General features: G+C 35.4%; 1 protein-coding gene across 2 annotated transcripts; it reads right to left on the bottom strand.

Moving 5' to 3' along the window:
• Positions 1-897: 897 nt before the first annotated feature.
• On the bottom strand, positions 898-17,654 carry slc26a3.2 (solute carrier family 26 member 3, tandem duplicate 2). Of its 2 annotated transcripts, none has more exons than XM_017494506.3 (22): positions 17,487-17,654; positions 15,298-15,372; positions 14,187-14,394; positions 13,794-13,933; positions 11,817-11,927; positions 10,172-10,332; positions 9,726-9,890; positions 9,367-9,519; positions 8,216-8,298; positions 7,968-8,115; positions 7,741-7,854; positions 7,096-7,173; positions 6,826-6,921; positions 6,028-6,134; positions 5,814-5,883; positions 5,419-5,511; positions 3,894-3,989; positions 2,157-2,384; positions 1,849-1,903; positions 1,599-1,732; positions 1,434-1,499; positions 898-1,328 (listed from the first exon to the last, which is right to left on the bottom strand). In XM_017494506.3, the coding sequence occupies exons 3-22, from the start codon at positions 14,300-14,302 to the stop codon at positions 1,302-1,304; spliced, it is 2,241 nt and encodes a 746-aa protein (XP_017349995.1). In that variant the 5' UTR covers positions 14,303-14,394; positions 15,298-15,372; positions 17,487-17,654; the 3' UTR covers positions 898-1,301. The 2 variants fall into 2 exon arrangements, with proteins under 2 accessions (XP_017349995.1, XP_017349996.1); XM_017494507.3 differs by having other exon boundaries at positions 14,187-14,346.
• Between the last annotated feature and the right edge of the window lie 44 nt (positions 17,655-17,698).

The raw sequence follows: 17,698 nt of genomic DNA, 5'->3' as shown, positions 1-17,698 counted from the left end.
GACTTAAGTTTATCTCATTTATACAACTAAGCAGCTGAGGTTAAGGGCCTTGCTCAAGGGTCCAACAGACTCGAGAGCTGAACTAATCATTTCTGTTTCCGGTACTGCATGGTGCACTGCTCATGGGGCAGTCACGGGATGAACGAAAGACTTGAACCCGAAGACTTGAGAGCTGAACTAATCATTTCTGTTTCCAAGGAACAGACGCGACAAATGTGACGTGACAAAAAACGAACGACTCGGAATCGGGAGGTGAACTAACAGACTGCATAGCCTGAAGACCAGCTAAGCTATTAATTAATCATTTCTGTTTATCCTAATTTGTCTGTGGCTGCATTAGCCTATAGTTTATTTTTTATTCCAAATGTGATCAACGTTTGCATAATTACTAGATGTGTTGGGGAATTTAACATGTAACAATTTAATTATATTCTGCTGAAATGAATGAAATTACTTGAAAAAAGATTTGTTTATTTTTGCTGAAAGAGAATCAAAGATCCCAGTCAGGAAAATGGTCCGAACTCCCCATCCCTAGTACTTTCTAACCTGCACTTGTTTCCGTCTCTTCCGTTTATTCTGTTTTTTCTTCAACTACCTTGAGAATCAACAGCCCTGGGTCATTGCTGCCATCTTGTGGAACAACTAAATAGTTTAAAACAATTAAATGCGCATGTGCGACCTGCACGTACAAAGTACTCATGGTTAGAAAAACTGGGCAGCACGCATACAGTACACTGTTCCTAGCGTATGCATAAAAAGTGAAGCATACGTAACAGGCTAAAGAGGAACAATGCTGCATTGTTTAGTTTCGACTCTCTATCGATATAATAATATAACATTACAATATATTGACATAATAGCATAATAATAAAGACCAAAAAGCGGAAAAATTAAGAATTATTGGCAGTCATTTTATTTAAAATAATAATGCTGTGCATACATCTGACTTAATATACCATAGTACATTTTATATATAAAAATATTTTACATATACAAAAGTGGAAATGTTTATGTATGTATGTATGTATGTATGTATGTATGTATGTATGTATGTATGTATCCATATTTCTTAAGTAATCCAGATACAATTCTGATGACATAATTATGTACCTCTAAATGCACAAGTGTTTCTGTAAATAAAAGACATTATACAGTACAAATTTGTGCCAAACATTTAAACTATACAGAATAGATTTTCCATCTAAAAATTACATTAACAATTCACAAGATTCAAAGCATCCAGCAGTCTATTCTGGTTTTGGTTTCCTCAGCATACATGAGTGCAATTGAGATGATGTGCATTAGAACCTGGTCTCTGGTTCCTTGCCCTGCAAAGAAAGACAGTTTTTCAGTACTTTATAAATGTATAAATTGCCATTAGGGTGTGGTATAAAGGGTAATACAAAAGCTACAAAATTGGTGGGTTCACTTACTGTTTTTTCTCTGTTGCGCAAGCTGTTCATTCCATTATTTAGCTTGTCACAAGAGTTGATATTTACCTATACGGGCACATTAATGGGTTAAAGAGAATGAATTAAATAGCCAGACCTGTCACATGGCATTGTCAGAAAAACGTGATCTTTTTGAAGCCATCTCACCTTTTCACTAATGCTGAGGGGCGGATGGAGATAAAGTATGTGCAGCATTGCATCATGGAGGGTCAGAAAAAAGATGGATGTTGTAATCTCATCATCAAAGAATTTGCAGCTCTTGAGTTTCTCAATGATGTAGGCTGGGAAAAGCATTTCAAAGGTTAGTGGTGGATAATATCTAATAATAAAGTTTTATTGCAATGGCAACATAATTGTGACAGTTTATATGCCCTAATAAGGTAAGATTTAAACTTACGATCGCAGGCCACAATGTAGATCTCAATGTCAATGCGGATAAACTCTTTTAAAGCCTGGAAATTTTATGGCACAGTGTTATCACATTTCTAGTGAAGAAAATCCATTATGCATGCCAAACCTGCTGTAAAATACTTATTAAAAAACTTGACAGTCTTAGACATGCAATTTTCATATGTAGACAATGAAATGAAATGAATAACTGTAGACGTTGTACTTATTGCTGTCTACATAAAACCGATATTTGTTTCTATGCTAATACAATAGTCAGATTACAATAGTCATATATACAATAGTCAATTGCCATACCGTTTTAAGTCCTTTGAGTGCTGAGATATCAAGGAAGGAGACAGCAGAGAAGTCAAGGACAAGACTGTGGATGTCCACTGGAGGAACAGAGATGTTGGCAGGAAGCTCTGCTCTCCAGTTCACCTGAACAGGAAGGTCTGAGAAGTCTATTGGCTGATCTAAGTCCTCCATATTGCTCTCATCTTCTGACTCTTCAATAGGCAAAGAGCATGTGGCCTGTAGTCCCTTCTGTGAATAAAGTAATGATCTTCTCAGCATTAAAAGTTTCTGTTATCGCTAACATTCCAGAATGTGAACGTTAGAGCCTGCTGTTATCCAAATATACAGACTCTGAACTTCTGAATATACACTCTAAAAAATACTGGGTTAAAAACAACCCAAATTGGGTTATTTTTAGCCCAACAGCTGGATAAGACACAGAACACATTTTCAGCTAAATTAAACCATCAAGTTGGGTTGTTAACTTTAACCCAGCAATTTTAATCCAGATGGTTTAATTTTTACAAAAATGCTTGGTTAATTTTATTTCATAAACGGGTTAATATTTTCATGGTTATTTTTACCCTTTGAAAATGTCATATATCTCATTATAAACAAATATGTCAGCATAGTATCTCTTTTATTTATACACAAGAAGGTGTTCAGAAATATGTTGCTAGAGCAACATAGAGCAACAAAATGGTGTTCATATATAGATTTTGAAGTAAATTACTCAAATAAGTCATATATTTAAGACAAAAACGTCAGATTTAGATCAAAGTAAACGTTTAAAACATCCAAAAAACTGAGTAACCAACTACGATCCAGTGGGCATTACAAATAACAAAGGAAGCCAAAGCCAACGAAGATGTCATGTAAACTGGACTGTTATCAAACATTTTTGCTTTTTCTAGTGTACAGTAATGGTTTTATGAATAAATATATTGATATGAACCTTCACTCTAAAAACAAGAAAAACAACCTCATCATGTGTTAACTTTTAACACACCTGTGTGTCTAATTAAGGACAACACATTTTCTGTTGCTTTTAACACAGTGTGTTAGTACATTTCCATACTAAGTTGTGTTAAAAAAAAATAACACAAAAATAACACAGAGACATGTTGTTTATACTGTTCCCCCTACAATTATCCTAAAGTGCACTTTGCATGATAAAATTCTACAAAAATGCTGACAAAACAATTTCATAGTTGGACGGTGACGTCGGCACCGCAGTCCAAAACATGACTGGACGATAAGTTAGCACATGTTGTGTTGGTCATGTTGTGTGATTTTTTTTCCTTTTTTAGCATTGGATAATTTAACACAACATTTTGAAATAGTAATAACATAAAAAGTGTGTAGGATATTAACACAGTCTGTTTGTGTGAAAACTGCTACCTCCACATGAGGCAAATTCAAACAGACCTCTCTGAGTTAATTTGACCCAAGGAGCTGGACTGAGGCATTGGAGTGGGGGAGGGGTGCATTGATTCAACTGTCAGTGAAAACCACTAACCCAGCGGTTGGGTTACACAAAACTACCCAAAAACTAACCAAGACTGAGAAAATAACACAATTAAATGATCCAAAAGGCTCAACCCAGCGTTTGGGTAGAACAAATAACCTAGCATTTTTTAGAGTGTAGATATTAAAACTGAAAAAAGATTACATGTCTAATAACCATCTGTCTCTAGATTCAAAGTTCAAGCACAGAGGGCCAGACCATGCTGCCACCTCATTATGTATTGGACTTACACTTGTGACTCTTAGTTCCCCTTTCTTAATTAGCTTCTTAATTTTTCTCAGGGCTTTATTTCTCTTTCTCAGTACTCTCAAGGGATTGAAGCCCACCTGAGGAAAACAGAGGAAAAAGTAAGTACATTTAAAACAACATGTGTTGACCAAAGAACTGTACTCTGCTTTAGACAATAGCATCCAGACATACATACAGGTGCACAAAAATACAAATTAGGGGTGTAATGCAATGTGTCTGTATCTGTTTACTGCTCCAAATATCAGTATCTATATTCAGGTTAAATCCAAGGGTTTTTGTTGTTGTTGTTTTGTTTTGTTTTTTAATTAAATATTTACTCCACAACTATACCCACATAAGCACTTAAAACAACAACAACAACAACAACAACAACAACAACCATGAGATAAATAGCAGCAGTGGTTTTTAAATCTCAGTCACACAGTTATTACTTTTTGATTGTACCTGTCAGCAATGTTTTCTAATGAATGTATTTGCTTCTGAAATGTAAACAAATTAGAAGCCTAATTTAATCTACTGAGATCCTGACTATGTGTGCCACACATTCATGTTAATGAACTGCTCACTCGTGCCCACAAGAAAATAAAAACCTTTTTGTGGCATGCCAATACACACCTCTAACCTCAACCAGATACCCTAGTTGCAGATGTATTCAATCTCTCCCAAAAGATATGCCATAAAAGTATGCCTCGGGATAGCCTTGGCACAGCAAAATGAAAACAAAGATCTTTCAGTTATAGCCAGGGTCAAGGAAAAGTCAGAAGTAACTGATAGGAGGACTTTATTGGTCTAGAGATGGTGGATGATTTTAATGGTCTAGCAGTGTGTGTGTAATATATCTGCAATATATTGTATATACTTATACATAAACATAAACATTATACTATACTATAACCCTAAGTGAATTTGAAGCCTCACAACATAGTTAATACTGTTTGGCTTTTCTCTATACAACAATATGTACAGCTTCTCTTTTGGTTCCTTTCCAGATTTCTTCCTCATGTTGTTTCAGGAAGTTTTCCCTTTGCCACTGTTGCCTGTGCCTTATCAGGCATCTAAATCTAAATCCAGATTTATCTGCTTTATGAAAATGTTGTTTTGTTGAATGCTGTATATTCCCTCATTTTGCCCCTGACAGAAGGTGAGCTACAATTTTGAACTAGCTACGAACATGCAAGAAGGACTGCAAACAGCTGAATAAACATTGAAAAAAGAATGGGTCAGTGGAAAATACTTTATAGTTTGTAGAATAGCATGGATCAATTGTCATATAATTGGCAACGTCCACTACATAAAGTAAATCATTATATGAATTGAGGCACTATAGTTAGGTGTGAGTCCTAATTACCACACCAGAACAATACTGTGAACTGTTTTATTTCAGCTTGTTTCATTTTTTCTGAGTCCATTATGTAATACACTGCTCAGGGCAAAGTTTGAGTAGGTCCTTTAGCTGAAGATAGTTAAGATGAGTAAAGTCAAGCTTATAATTTTATAAATACTTACAGCATCAAGCAGTTTGCCTCTGAAGAAATCAATATTTGCAAAGAATATTGGTGAAGGAATTCTGAAAATCTTCACTCCCTCTGGTTCATATATCTGTGTAAGGTTAAGAAGGCCATATTTCACACGGTGAGTTTCAATTTGTGCATTAACACATAGGCCAGTATAAATGCGTATCTAAACTTCACTCATGAAGAGTAGAAACGTCTGGCTGTTTCTTAATGTTTTTAATTTGCAAACTATGAATCATTGTTTTGTGCAGACACATATATTGAGCTACAGAAGACCATGTCAGATTTAGGTTGACCATTTGTATTGCCTTTAAAGCAGGACTGTGGAATATTTCTCCACTGTAATCTGTGTGAGGGGAATCTGTAATTATACAGTAAGTGACTTACATTGACATAGTCCTTGCGGTTTCTGTAAATGTCAGTGCCAGAGATGTTTGCCAGGACACAGCAGTGTGGGCTGGAAAATAGAGGACATATATTGTTACTCTCTGAGTAACTAAACCAAACTCTTAGGGTCCTGAAAATGTATCCTTTATAAATATTTTGTTGTTGTAGGTTTTCAGACCCTTGTTGTCAAATAACTGCATTTAGTCACACTCACAACTGAGTCCTGAAGACAACAGCAATCATTTCTATTCCGAGTCCCACAGCAAGGCCAATATCCAGTCCCAGCAAGATGGAGCCCACACAGGTCACAATCCAAACAATCTGAATGGAGGGTAACAATAGGCACACAATTACAAAAGCCATTACATGAGTCCTTTCAGTATTTTATATATTATAGAATACAGTACAATTAATGATTCACCAACAAGTCTCTAAATAAATTTGTGTTGTTATTTACCACTGCTACCCAGCTAACACTTTTGGCTTAGTAGAACATTTTCTGAATGTTACACATTTAGGAACTTTTAATCGAGTTATCTGTGAAGGATCTCACTTCAGACCGCATGCTGGTGGATGGATCTTTGAGTGGTACAGCTGAGTAGGTATAATTTTATAATTGCACCCTATATGTGTTTTCTAAAATAATCCTGTCATTTTAGCTTACATTAGCCATTTAGTATTGCTTTTGAAGATTATACACTTATCTCACAAATCCTGTCAATTTTGCTTATAGTGGTCAGCTGTCTAACAAAATACATATGGGTGAGAAAATGTTGTTTTTTTTATTTTAGTAGTAGGAGTAGCAGGAACATTTCTATGTTGGTTTTTAATTTTTGTCTGGAAATGTTAAACATTATGTGTTCACAAGGTAACAGGAATGCTATTTTTGTTACTCTTCTTATTCAGATTCTCATTCTGCTGTATTCTGATTATCTGATATATGGCTAATATAATGTATTTATCAGGAACTTTCACTTGCTGATGGAAAGAAGAAAACATGGAAATCTCTTACGCAGTCAGGCCGATCCTTCCTCCAGAGGTAAGGGACTTCAGACACTTGCATCAGCATCCCTTTCAGATTCACTATTACCACTGCGCCCAGCACTGACTACAAAATACACATCATACAACACACCTATGGATTGTGCCAAACTAGACATTAACTAAAACTCAGAACATATGTGTGCTTCATGAAACTGATTATGCATACTATAAGGGCAAATTCAATGGATGCAGATTAAACACTGCAAATTAAGAACTGCACATTAAGCCTGAAGATTACCTTTGGCAGTGGTTCAAGCAAGAACCCTATGGCCAGAGTTACTATCAGGACAATGATGGCGGACAGAAGACCAGCTACCTGGAAAATGACAACAGTCTGGTTATGTTTTGGTAGAACAGAGGACAAATGTTTAATTTTAATTGTAGTCTGCTGGCATCACTGCACAATACGGCACAAATAAAACAGGTTAACAGATCATCTGACAAAGGTAAAATAGGACTTTTTAAAGGCACCTTATTGCAGGTTGCTCTTTTTATTGGCTGTATATGGCAATATAATTTTCCACCCTTAACCCTTTAAACGTAGATCAATTATTCCTGTAATGACATGCCTTTCCTGTGAGTTTCACTGTAGTCCCTCACTGTAGAATTGTATATACCTCCACCTCAACCCTAGAGGGCAGTATTTCTCTTTACTTATTTTGATTTTCACTTGGGGAATGTATTCCATTGTAAAGGTACTGGATTTGAAAATTTGCTGTTAATTATCTTTCTTTATCTTACACGTGTTTTGAAATGTAGTGATTTGTAAAAGAGATATTTTTGTTTAAATGACAGTGTAATACAGATACATGCATACTACATACAAAATACCGATAAATGCTTAATTGATGGAACATGGCGTGTGTTTTATGAAGGGCAGTACCTGTGTTTTCCCTCCTGTGCTCTCTTGTACTGCACTCCTGGAGAGAGCTGTGCTGGCTGCCAACGATTTAAACGCTCCACCAAAGATGTTACTTGCACCAAAAGCTATGAGTTCCTGTAGATACATACAAGTTTTGCATGACAATAAAATAACCTGGAGATTTACTATCTCTGCAGCATTATTTGTTGTCCCATTTTTTAAAAATGTTACATGACAGTGGAGCACACCTGGTTTCCATCGATAACATAATCATGTTTGACAGCATAGACTTTAGCCACAGCAAAGGCCACAGCAAAACCCACTATACACATTGGAAAAGCATCTACTGCTGTTTCCTGAAATATCTGAAGATTAGGAGCAAGAGGTGCCTCAAATCTAATGGGAGGAGAAAATAGGTTGTGGTCATACTTCTCATTCTTTTCTATGGTCAATCTTACACATTAAATATAAAGTAATCCATGATTTTGTTGCTTACCCATCTGGTATTTTTCCTACAACGTCCACTCCATAATTTGCTTGGAAATTGAATGCATAGGATACTCCACATGCTATGATAGTCTGCATAGACAGAGGAATTGTTGAGTTAATACTCACCCTCAGGGAAATTGTAAATGCGAATGAAAATTCAATTACAACTGCAACAATCTCTTAACTAATTAGTAATGTTGTGTTGCTACATCACATGTTTGAGAGCGTGAAAACATTGGAAAAGATGGAAAAGTTACACTAGTGGTAAAGCAGAAAAGCGGTGTATGATAAAGATAGTTAACCAAAAAAAAGCCAATCTTAGGAGCACGTTGAGTGCTAATTAAAAAAGGTTTTGCTGGTTGTATTTTTATCAGAACAGTCTTTTATTTTGAAGGTCATATTCAGATGTTAATTCATATTCATGAGTGAATGAATGTGGTTGGAGTACTGTTTATTTTGTGTGTTGATTAACACTGATATCATGGAAATGCATTAAAAGACGTTTGTGTTTCCAGCCTCTTGGCTTAACTAAGTAGTAGGATAGTAGGATTGGCAGACCTTATGTTTTCAGTTCAGTTGTTAGTTCTGCCATCTGCATGCTATGCTTTACATTTTCTTTAAATTATGGTTCCTGATCTAAGCTCGACTTGCTATGCACATAAACCAAAAAGAGTTTGAAAGAGCGCTGCTTTTGCTTGAGCCCCCCTTTATTTTAACCCCTGGTTGCATTGTGACATTTCTCAATTTTACCAGATGCACATAGAAAAAAATGGGCCAAGTATATTTGATGGAATATGTTCTTCTTCTGTTGTTTTGTGTCTCGCAAATTGAAAATCCCATAGTCTAGGAATGGCAGACTAGTTGGTTCAACTCTGTGCCAGTTCTGTGCCAGGTAATTCCCTTAAATTGATGAAAGGATAACTAGGCTGGAACCTTTATCTTTCTGTACATAGAGCTTTGCACAAGATGGTAATAAAACACTTGTTACTGCAGGTAATTTTGCAGAAAGCAAAAGGTAATATTTGTCAGATTAATCAATCAATAAAAACAGTCATTAGTTGCATTCATAAATTAATAACAGTGATTCACTAATAAACTAATAAAAGTAACTACACCAATGCTTTCTTTTATGTGTACTGTTTCATCAGATATATTTACCATGATGACTTCTATTGGGATGGGCACCGGAAGCTTTTTCTTATATCTATCATTGAGCTCTTTCACAATAAACACAACAAACATCACCACAATGGACGTCACCAAATCATGGATGTTTGTGGAAGTGATCTGCACAAAGGTCTTCTGCAGGATCTAGAATTAAAACAACGAAGTATGAATTGAGTGACCATATGATCACAAACGCACACAAGTATTACGTGGCAGTATGTTTTACTAGTGAACCAAGATAAGGTGTCTATGACATGTTGCGACATACTTCATGTGCAGTCCCTTAAATTTAATTGTAGCAATTGCACCTATACAGTACGGAAAAGTTACTCAAAACCTGTTGAACTTACTGTTACAAGGGCGAGTGGGCCACTGAAGCCTGGTACCTTAAGCCCAAAAATAAATTTGAGCTGTGACACCAGGATGTGAACTGCAGCAGCAGTAGTGAACCCGGATACAAGAGTATCAGACAGATAAATGACTATGAAGCCCACCTGCAGCAACCCCATGGCAAGCTGAGAGCAGAAGAGTTATCACATTAGACTGACCTCTATTCTTGTAAATAATAATAATAATAATAATAATAATAATAACAATAATAATAATAATAATAATAATAATTATTATTTTTTTATTTTTTTTTTTAAGTCTCTGAAGTTAAATGTGACCAATATTTTTTTCTAACTTTCAGTTGTCTGTTTTGAATACTGTATATATGACAGCTTATATCAGTCACCTTCTGCTATATAGAAGTAACAAAGCAACAGCTGAAGATTATGAGAGGATACAAGCATACCTGGAAAATACCAATGAGGAAGGTTAGTGAGGCAGACACCATAGCTCTTTGCTGGTCCATTGTAAGCCCCTCGAAGCCTGTGATGTTGGCCACAGGACCCTCATCAGGTACCAGCCTGGTCACTACAGACCCTACCATGAGACTCAGAACTGGGAATGCTCCTGAAGTGGAAACATGCAGTTGAAGGGAAGAGTTAATACTGTAAGAATCACTGCTAGTAAAACACAACACAATATCATCACATGGTCATTTAACATGGTAGCACCCTATTTTAAATTATACCACAGCACTATTGAATTCTATAATCTGAAGGTGTTGGTGATTTTTTTGGTAAACTCTGACAGCAGTGCTGGCTGCAAGGCAAATCACAGGTATATATCACAGGTATAATGCGTGTTGCCATTTCTATAATAATATCTAACTCATAGGGACTTTTTAATCTAAGCCTATTAATAATTTTTTAATGTGTTGTTTTAACAAGGAATAACATATAACTGATATGGTGAAATTTTCTAACAATCAGTAAGTTTTTCTCCATGGGCAGAAAGTTTTCATTTTCCGAGTAACATGAAAAGCTGTGGATTTTTTTTTTGTCAAGCATAGTAACTAATGGGAAACTCCTTAATGCCCCAAAAGAACATAACAATGGTCAGTATTAACAAATTTGTCAAATGTGTAATCACGCTTGTAACTTCATGTAATTATTCAACACTCTTCTGAAATAGTTTTTGATACAGAATTGTAATTTGTTATTGATAAAGTCCAAATATGGATTTAGCATCAAATAGTGTCATATAACTATGTACTTTCATTTCCAAGTTTGATTTTTATCTGTGTATTTAACCATTGCATTCTGAACAATTCTTGCATTGTACTATGTAGTATTGCTGTACAAACCTATTAGTTTTCAACACGTTACTGTGTACTAATTTGCATAGCCAACATACAAAGCATGTAGCAGATATTACCTGTAATTTCTACATATTTTCACTATTGTAATATGTACTCGGTAGATACTGTACTGTAAAATAAAGTGCTACCATTAACAAGGAGGATGAAAGCATTGTGGTATTGCCTTTCATAAAGCATTCATATTTTATGAATATATTGCTATGGTCATCTAGATTTTGGTTTAATGTAAAATTACATGCATTATTTCTGTTCACTAATTTTATTCTTACACAGGCACATTGTCCTCTAACAGCAGCTCTTTTTTCTTTTCTTTTTTTAACAGTGTCTGAATGTGTAATTCTTAAATCTTAATTCTTAAATCTAAGATTTAAAATATGGCAATTGTTACTGGACATTTATTTATCTATTTATTTATTTATTTATTTATTTATTTATTTTGCTTTAGTAGTCTCTCATTCTTGATATGTGTAATATATCTCTTTCTATTTTATAGCGACACTACACGTTACATAAGACAAAGTCTGCACGTGCAGTCTTGCTTTATGTTGTTGATGTATTAAACAACGGTTATCTTCAGGTTTGTTTGTGCATTTACAATCTGCACAGTAACTCACTTTGATCTAAATATAGCACCTTTTATTGGGATAGTCCTATATTCTTAATTATACCACTTTAGGACATACATACAGTATCTTTACCACATTTACACTACTTTTAAAAACTGGTAACTCACCCACAGAAATGTGTCGAGAAGTGCCAAAGAAAAAGTAGATGATCACAGGGAAAAAGGCAGCATATAACCCATACCAGGCAGGAAGAGATGCAAGTAAACTATATGCCAGTCCTAAGAAAAGAACACAATCATTTTAAGTGTATTTTATTATATGAGACACTTTTTCATGCCTATCAGCTTTCCCGATCTTTGGCTGATGTGAACTGTGTTGAATGCGCAAAAAGATATAACAGCTGTTATAAACAAAGTGTGAATAATTCAAAGATTTATTTATGATTATGATTTATGATTAAGAATCAAACTTAATGACTTTTGTTAAGGTTTCTCTAAAAAAATTCTTGTTTTGCATTCCATTGACCATTTTTCAATCCCATATTATATTGCTGTATAATATACAGTGCCCTCCACTAATATTGGCACCCTTGGTAAAGAAGGCTGTGGAAAATTGTCTTTACTGTTTAACCTTTTGATCTTTTGTTCAAAAAATTCACAAACATTCTCTGCTCTCATGGATATCAAACAATTGCAAACACAACACAGGTTTTTCCAAAAAAATAAACCCAATAAACTGGGTGACTACGAAGAGGAAATTGTTTAACCATGACTTCCTGTTTCACAGGGGTATAAATATGAGGTAACACATAGGCCAAATTCCCTTAGTCACAAAAATGGGTAAGACCAAGGAATATAGCTGTGATGTGCAGCAAAAAGTTGTTGACCTTCACAAAATGGGAAGTGGCTATAAGAAAATAGCACAAGCATTGAAAATGCGCATTTTCACCATCAGGGCGAAAGAAGTTCAAGTCAACTGGAAATTTTATAAATCAACCTGGAATTGGACGTGTGTCTATATTGTCTAAACGTACTGTGAAGTGGATGGTTCAAGTGACCAAAAAATCTCCAAGGATCACACATGTAGAATTGCAGATGTTAGTTGTGTCTTGCGGTCAGAAAGTCTCCAAAACTACAATCCGAAGTCACCGAAGTCTCTGAAGTCTCCGAAGTCTCATCCAAAAACAATCTCAAGCATCTTCAGTTTGCCAGACACTACTGGAACTTCTAATGGGATCGGGTTCTATGGTCATAAAGAGCTCCTTGGCCAAAAGATAGAGCTTTTTGGCAATAAACACCCGAGGTGGTTTTGGCACACACAGAGAGGTAGCAATATGGAAAAGTACCTCATGCCCACGGTTAAATATGGTGGTGGCTCTTTAATGTTTTGGGGCTATTTTTCTGCCAATGATCTGGATATTTTGTTAGGATACATGGCATCATGGACTATCAAATATTAACAGATATTAAATGAAAATCTGACTGCCTCTGCCAGAAAGCTTAAAATGGACCGCGGTTGGATCTTCCAGCAGGACAATGATCCAAAACATTCATAAAAATCAACACAAAATGGTTTACTGACAACAAAATCAAGGTTTTGCTGTGGCCATTCCAGTCCCTTGACTTGAAACCCATAGAAAATCTGTGGGGTGAACTGAAGAGGAGAGTTCACCAGTGTGGACCTCAAAATTTGAAGGATCTGGAGAGATTGTGTGTGGAGGAATGGTCTCAGATCCCTTGCCATGTATTCTCCAACCTCATCAGGCATTATAGGAGAAGACTCAGAGCTGTTATCTTGGCAAAGAGAGGTAGTACAAAGTATTCACTAAAAGGGTGCCAATAATTGTTGCACACCTATATTTAACAAAGATTTTTATTTGGATAAACTTGTGTTTTGTTTGCAGTTGTTTGATATCCATGAGAGCAGAGTTTTTTGTGAATTTCTTGAGCAAAAGATCAAAAGGTTAAACAATAAAGAACATTTTTCACAGCCTTCTTTGCTCATATTTACCAAGGGTGTCAATATTAGTTAAGGGCACTGTATAATGCAGGAACTGATACAATGTACTGTAGGCAACTACCGTTAGAACACAATATCTGAGGAATTTTTGTTTTATGATGAAGTTAAATTGTAGACTGCTTTACCTTGCAGTACAGCCACCAGTCCAGTGCTGACTCCAGATACAATATCACCCAATATCCATTCTCTGACATTATACAATTTCATCCATCCAATGATGGGCAGCAAAGACAAGGCTGCATTTTTTGCTCGGTTTGAATTGCAACTGCATCACCACACACAAACACAGAAACACATACATATACAAAGAGTATAAAAATTGTACCATCAGTCTCAAGTTTGTTCTGTGAAACACATACTGTACTGTACATTTTAAGTCCAATAAATAAGAAAAAAAAAGAATATCACAGTGGTTAACATCTTATATGAATATTATACTCATAGATTCATATTTATCTATTTCAAAATGACTTTCATAGTCTCTCAGTGTGATAAAAAACAAAACATTTCAGGCTTACGTGAAGTATTGTTTAACATGGTCCAGCATGGTCTTGTGTTGCCGCCAGACTTTCTCATAGTCATCTGTAAAGGCATCCTCTGTGTAAAGTGGTCTGGACACCACGTACTGCGCCATTGTGTGTCTTTCAAAAGTGTTGGGAATTCAATCCCACTTTAATTCTGTATCAGGAGAGGGTTTTTTTTTATTATTGGACAACACCACCACAGCTGTGGACCACAAAGAAGAACCTCTGTACTGTTATCTGTTCGTCTCCATATCAGCATTTTTATTTTATTTAACTCAGCATGAGTAAACAAAACAAAACCCTGTGTCTGAGCATCTTTCCTCAAGAATTTATAAACTATTGTGGTTTTCTGAACCACAGTCTAAGAGCTTGATTTTGTCTTTATCCTCTTTATGCTTCTAAAATAAAACATATAATTTTGCATTTGGTTTGTTTCCTGACCCTGCTTCATAATTAGGATAGACAGGGTCTGTCCTCACATCACCTTTAGAAAAACAGGACATTCAGAAGGACTTCTGTTAACCATCAGTCTCAGTTGATTTTCACTTTAATCCCAGGGTTCTTTGATAAACAGCCAGGACAACAAAGATGCAGCCTTGTCATAGGGTTGTTTTAACTACATTATGTGTATTATGTATTATGTCTGTTATCTCATAGCACGTCCTAGTGCAGAAAGCAGAAATCAAGTGCTTTTGCAAAAAGTGTCTTCCTTTAACCACATCAACTACAAAAAAAAGACATAGCAATCAGTCTACAGTACAAACTGTCCAGCACATAACAATATATACAGTTTTGTAACTATTGTTTATAAATAGTTGCAACTATTAAGTCAACTACAAGAAAGATTAGGATCATAAAAGGATCATAAATGGTGAAGCATAAAGCCCACCTAAAATGTTCTGAAGCTACACACTTACAAAATGTAGACCCCTTAAGTTATCCCTCTGGAGGACCCCTTAAACTCTCTATGTAGAATTCTACACCAGAGTGTACGTATCAAAAAGGGTTCAAAGTAGAATCTTCTTTTTTTTTTTTTTTAAAGCTGAGATCACTTGATTATTCACTGGACCCTTAAAACCCTGAAGAACTCTTTCTAAGCGTGTACCTGAAATACTTTGAAATCCTTCTGTCTTATCGTCTCTGGTATCCAGTACTCATTCCTCTTCCTTACAGCTTCATTCTGCAAGAAAAATCTGGGTTTATCTGAGATCCTTCCAAACAATCACGCCCATAAATCTTTTCCTGTGTCTATAATTATTAACAACTTTCTTTATCTTTCTATCTCTTTGACCATTGCTCTTCTAGATAAAGCCTCTAATAGCAGGCGGTACACTTGGTGTCTTTTTTTTTTTTTTTGGGACACCATTCACAATTTATCCACTCACTGGATTAAGACATCTCTGGCTGGTATATAGCAGGTATGGCAAAAATAATGATTTTTGTGGGTGCATAATGAAAGTATAATCCTGTAATATTGCTATTTATTAATTTTACCTGCTAGCAGAGCTTTTCAATCCAGTCCTCAGGCCACAGCTTTTTTTCTGCATAGTTTCAGTTCCCAATACCTCTGAACCATTTAACAAGTGTTTTTTTTCTGGTTAGAGGGCTGTAATTTTTCAAAACATCCCAGGAAATTTGCAGGAATGCTTTACTTTAAAGAGGGCCACATACCAAACCATAGCAATGGATTCAGCCCTTCAATTTGGTAAAAGTTAATTAAGATACTAAGTGAAACCCACTTTCTGAGAGCACCAGAGCTCTCTTTTAGACTTATAATAATTGTCTCTATTCAGCTCCTCAGCTCTTACCCACAACTGATAATACGTACTCATAACTGTATGATAAATATGCCTCATGACAAAGAAAATTAAGAGAGTAATTCCTAACATTCAGTCTCTGTGATATGACTTACTGCAAGTGATCAAGTGATGTTCTAGGGGCAGTCCCTTCTATTTACGTCCATGCAGAACAATATAAATCAGCAATAACATTGTTATTTATTTATATGTCCAGGATTGATTTTTTTATTCATCTGTACTTTATTTAAAACCTCAGTTTATGTTGAAGTAATGACTGCCATGTTCTTTCTGAATGTATCTCTACATTAAATAGGTGGAATCCAGGTCTGCATGCTTGAAAGCATTTTTCAACTATCATATGCATTTCACCATTGCTTTGTTCTCAGCGGCCAGTGAGATCAAACTGACAGCTCTGATATCAGTAGATTGGAGATGGATGTGGATGTGACATCATTTCAGCAAGATTATAAAAGGGTGTTGTAAAATACTGCATAGTGGCAAGGCTCAAAAGTCACCCATTTTCCATTTGATAATATTTTCCATAATAAATATGCAAGATCTTGATTGTAACAGATTGTAGCTGCAAGGCCCAGCCCTAAAAAATTAAATACTGTTGTGCAAAATATGACAGATGGATTCATTAATACTAATACTTTTGCTCAATTTTAAATAATAATAACAATAATAGGCCAACATTTAAACTACAGCTGAACATTTAATCAGATTAAAATTTTGTACCTACTGTACTCTCAAAATGTGCCATAAATTATTTTATTATTCAGTACAATTAGTGAATACAAAATTTAATGACTTAATTTACAATTTTCACATAATTACCACTGTTTTATTTTATTTTACTAAATCATGAGTAATTCCTAAAAAACACAATGATTTAAATGTGTGAAATCTACAATAATAACATGTTATAAGATATTCATGAAACACACAATACACAGTACCCTAACTATAAATATTTAACTGTAATAAGACATAACTAATTTTAATTGGCTACAGAAGATTTTACAACAGACTACAAATAACTGATTATAATGGTGTAGCCATAATCTTTATCTAGCTGCTGGAGATGATCAGATAAAGTTTACTGTTTCACCAATCATAAACAGTTGTGTATTCAGTTATACAGCATCCTTATTTTAGTATGCATCTTAGTCTACTCAATAATTATAGTAATAATAATAGCGAATACGTAATCAGTATGTAGAGACACCCTAATAATTCAAGTCAAGTGAAGTGGCTTTTATTGTCATTTCAACCATTTACAGCTGGTACAGTACAGTACACTGTGAAAAGAAACAACGTTCCTCCGGGACCATGGTGCTACATAAAACAAACAACACACTAACTACATGAGACGACACAATACTACATAAAGTGCACATTCTACATAAAGTGCACGTGCAACTACAAATAGCTCTAAAATAACCATTGCTATGTTCATCTGCAGTGATTTAATATTACACTAACTGTGACTTACCTTACAACATGAGTCAGGCAGTGAAGTTGGGCCTGGTATACCTGGTCTAACTTTAAAGTATGTGTGTTTGTGTGTGTGTGTGTGTGTGTGTGTGTGTGTGTGTGTGTGTGTGTGTGTGTGTGTGTGTGTGTGTGTGTGTGTGTGTGTGTGTGTGAGAAAGAGAGAGAGAGAGAGAGAGAGAGAGAGAGAGAGAGAGAGCAAAAGATAGCTCA

The sequence above is a fragment of the Ictalurus punctatus genome, chromosome 19, assembly GCF_001660625.3.
Source record: "Ictalurus punctatus breed USDA103 chromosome 19, Coco_2.0, whole genome shotgun sequence".
Lineage (NCBI taxonomy): Eukaryota > Metazoa > Chordata > Actinopteri > Siluriformes > Ictaluridae > Ictalurus > Ictalurus punctatus.
This window is presented reverse-complemented; position numbering and strand designations above follow the sequence as displayed.

Excerpts from the sequence above, each read along its gene's own strand:
- slc26a3.2 (XM_017494506.3), bottom strand. The coding sequence starts at position 14,302 with ATGGCGCAGTACGTGGTGTCCAGACCACTTTACACAGAGGATGCCTTT. Across the intron at positions 7,855-7,967 it reads ATGTTATCGATGGAAACCAG|GAACTCATAGCTTTTGGTGC; the intron begins GTGTGCTCCACT and ends ATGTATCTACAG. Across the intron at positions 1,733-1,848 it reads CTACATTGTGGCCTGCGATC|CCTACATCATTGAGAAACTC; the intron begins GTAAGTTTAAAT and ends TGCTTTTCCCAG.